Here is a 2,922-nt window from a genome sequence, read left to right as displayed (position 1 = left end):
ATCATTTTTTTGGTTTTTTTTATTCGTCATTTTTGATCTGTCTATATATATATTTCATTAAAAGATTGTTACAACTTATTAAAGCTTCATGGTTGAATTCATGTAACCAACTGCAGATAAACATAATCAAATATAAGATAAACATCTTATTTTAAATATAAAAAATCTAAAATATAATTAAGATAATAATTGAGTTCTAACAGAATACTTAATTAGTATGTTTATAAAAAAATTAATTATTAAACCAAAAATAAAAAAATGAATTCAAAAAATACACAAAAAAATGAGAAATTTTAAACAGTTAGCTTGAAAATAATATGAATATTTTTTTTTTCAATTTTTTATGATATCTTAATATTTATATTTTATTTAAAAATAAATACATCATCATTTTCTCAAAACCATATAAACCTTATTATAGCATCGACTGAAAAAAAAACGAAGCATTAAGATCGAAATGTATTTCGCTATATTACGTGAGTACCCTTCCAGTATAGTAATTATTAAAAAAAACTGAAACCCACTATCTAAAGCACCAATAAATTTGTGTTTCAACCAAGGAAAACTTTAATAGTCGCCCTTGAATTAACACATTCTCAATAATTTATTTAGATGCATTATAATAATTTATTACATAGTCCACATCTATAGTCGGGTTTAAATGAGAAGAGTACATATATAAAAGCTTAAGAAAAACAGTCAAATTAAATATGATTTTATATTAACATCACGTATAAAATCACATATGATTCACATGGCTTTGCTTCATGACCTGAAAACGCACCCAAAGTCACCTGCACATTTTTTTTGACCGTTAATGTAAACTAACTTGTGATTTTACACATGATTTGACTACTTTAATATTCTCTTAAATAGTTAACATTTTCGTTTGATCTTTCTATATATATATATATATATATATATATATATATATATATAACACCTCAACTTATGAGTTTTACTGGCAATGAGGAGTTCTTGTAACAAGTATAGGATGTTTCTTATGAACAGTAAGACCAATGGTCTCACTCATATCCAAATCCTTTCCTTCAGCCACCTCCAAATCAAACTTGTATACCAAATTAGCCAAAACAAGCTCGTTAACCACCATGGCGAACTGAATGCCAGGACACCCACGTCTCCCAGCACCAAACGGTATCAACTCAAAATGAAACCCTTTGTAATCAACAGGACTGTTCAAGAACCTTTCTGGCATGAACTCATTGGGTTCCACCCATGTCGAACCATCTCTTCCTATTGCCCATGCATTGATGATCACTTGTGTGCCTGCTGTTATATCGTAGCCAAGTAGTTTGACGTCTTGTGTAGATTCACGAGGAACGAGCAGGGGGAGTGGAGGGTGCAGTCGTAGGGTTTCTTTGAGGATGGCTCTTAGGTATGGCATCTTGTCTATGTCATCTTCACTGATCATCGATCTTCCCTGCCCTATTTCACATGCTTCTTGTTGTAACCTTTTCATTGCTTGTGGGTGTCTTAATAGCTCGCTGATCGCCCACTCGAGGTTCGTGAACGTAGCATCAGTTCCAGCAGCAAATATATCCTGCAGGAAATCAAAAACATAACATGGATGCACTTAGGGTGTGTTTACTTGAGGCTTAACGAGTTTAATGGATAAATTGGCTTATTCACATAATAACTTTAGTATGTTTATTACTTCGTGCTTATTCGCCCAGAAATGGGCTTATTGTAGTTTGATTGTAGAAGTATATATAGTATTAGGGATTACCATAATGATGGCCTTGATCTCGTCGGTTTCAAGATGAAAGGCCATGGTGTTATCTCTTTGAATTTCTAATAAGATATCAACAATATCTTGGCCATGGATATCAACCAGTGTCTTGTTGATATGTTCATCAATAACACCCTCAAGAAACTCATCGAATTCTTCAGCAACGTCATCAGCTCGTCGTTCTAATCCGCTCAACCTATCCACCCACGTCAAAAACGGAATATAACTCCCGATGCTAAAGCTTCCCAGTAGCTCCACAAACCTTTCTAACAAGTTCTTGAACTTCTTCCCATCATATGTCCTCCCCAAAGCCACCCTACAGATGATATTATTCGTAAGAGAAATCAGCAATTCACTCAAATTAACCACAGGTTCATGGGTTTCTTGAATCTTTGCGATCAACAACGATGTCTCGTCGTTTCGAACTTGTCGGTATGATTGAACCCTTTTGTTGGTTAAGATATGGAGGACTGCAATACTCTTTGCTTGCCTCCAATACTCTCCATATTGAGAGAAAGCTATGTCTTTGGAGCCATAAGTAAGTCTGTTTATGATGTTTGTTTTTGGTCTGTTTGAAAAGATTAAGTCATGGGTTTTCATGAGCTCTCGAGCTACATCGGCAGAAGAGGCTACAAGTACTGGTACGGTGCCGAGGTGAAGCAACATGAGTTGGCCGTAACTTTGTGCCATGGCGTGGAGGGCACGGTGTGGGGTGGACCCAAGTTGATGCAGGTTTCCTATCAATGGCAACCTCGGTGGAGATGGTGGTAGGTTTTTGTGGGGTTGTGAAGAAGACGAAAGCGATTTCAAGAGAAATACGATCAAAATGGAGAAAGAAGAGATAAGGAGAATCGAGAAGATGAGAAACATTTTCCAGATGGTGGTGTTAAATCTTGAAAGAAACAAGTAGGGCTTTTGGTGTTATGTTCCACACGATATACACTATGAAATTCAAAGTTTCATACATACATATACATATATATATATATATATATATATATAAAGAGAGAGAGAGAGAGAGTTTGTTTCAAATACAAGTCATTGTATTTGTACAACTAATGCAACTAAATAAATTAAGATATTTATGTAAATGATGAGAGTTTATTTATTATGATTTAAATATTTATGGAAGATGAATATGGTTYATTAATTATGATCAATACTTTATATTA

General features: G+C 34.1%; 1 protein-coding gene across 1 annotated transcript; it reads right to left on the bottom strand.

Annotated features, from left to right (window-relative positions):
• Positions 1 to 958: 958 nt before the first annotated feature.
• LOC112505177 (cytochrome P450 71A2-like) lies at positions 959 to 2,620 on the bottom strand. Its single transcript, XM_025109123.1, has 2 exons — positions 1,748 to 2,620; positions 959 to 1,561 (listed from the first exon to the last, which is right to left on the bottom strand). The coding sequence occupies exons 1-2, from the start codon at positions 2,618 to 2,620 to the stop codon at positions 959 to 961; spliced, it is 1,476 nt and encodes a 491-aa protein (XP_024964891.1).
• Positions 2,621 to 2,922: the final 302 nt, after the last annotated feature.

Source organism: Cynara cardunculus, unplaced genomic scaffold (assembly GCF_001531365.2).
Source record: "Cynara cardunculus var. scolymus isolate 2C unplaced genomic scaffold, CcrdV1 Un_Scaffold_8865, whole genome shotgun sequence".
Taxonomy (NCBI): Eukaryota; Viridiplantae; Streptophyta; class Magnoliopsida; order Asterales; family Asteraceae; genus Cynara; species Cynara cardunculus.
Note: the sequence above shows the minus strand (reverse complement) of the source record. Positions and strands in the feature narration are given on the sequence as shown.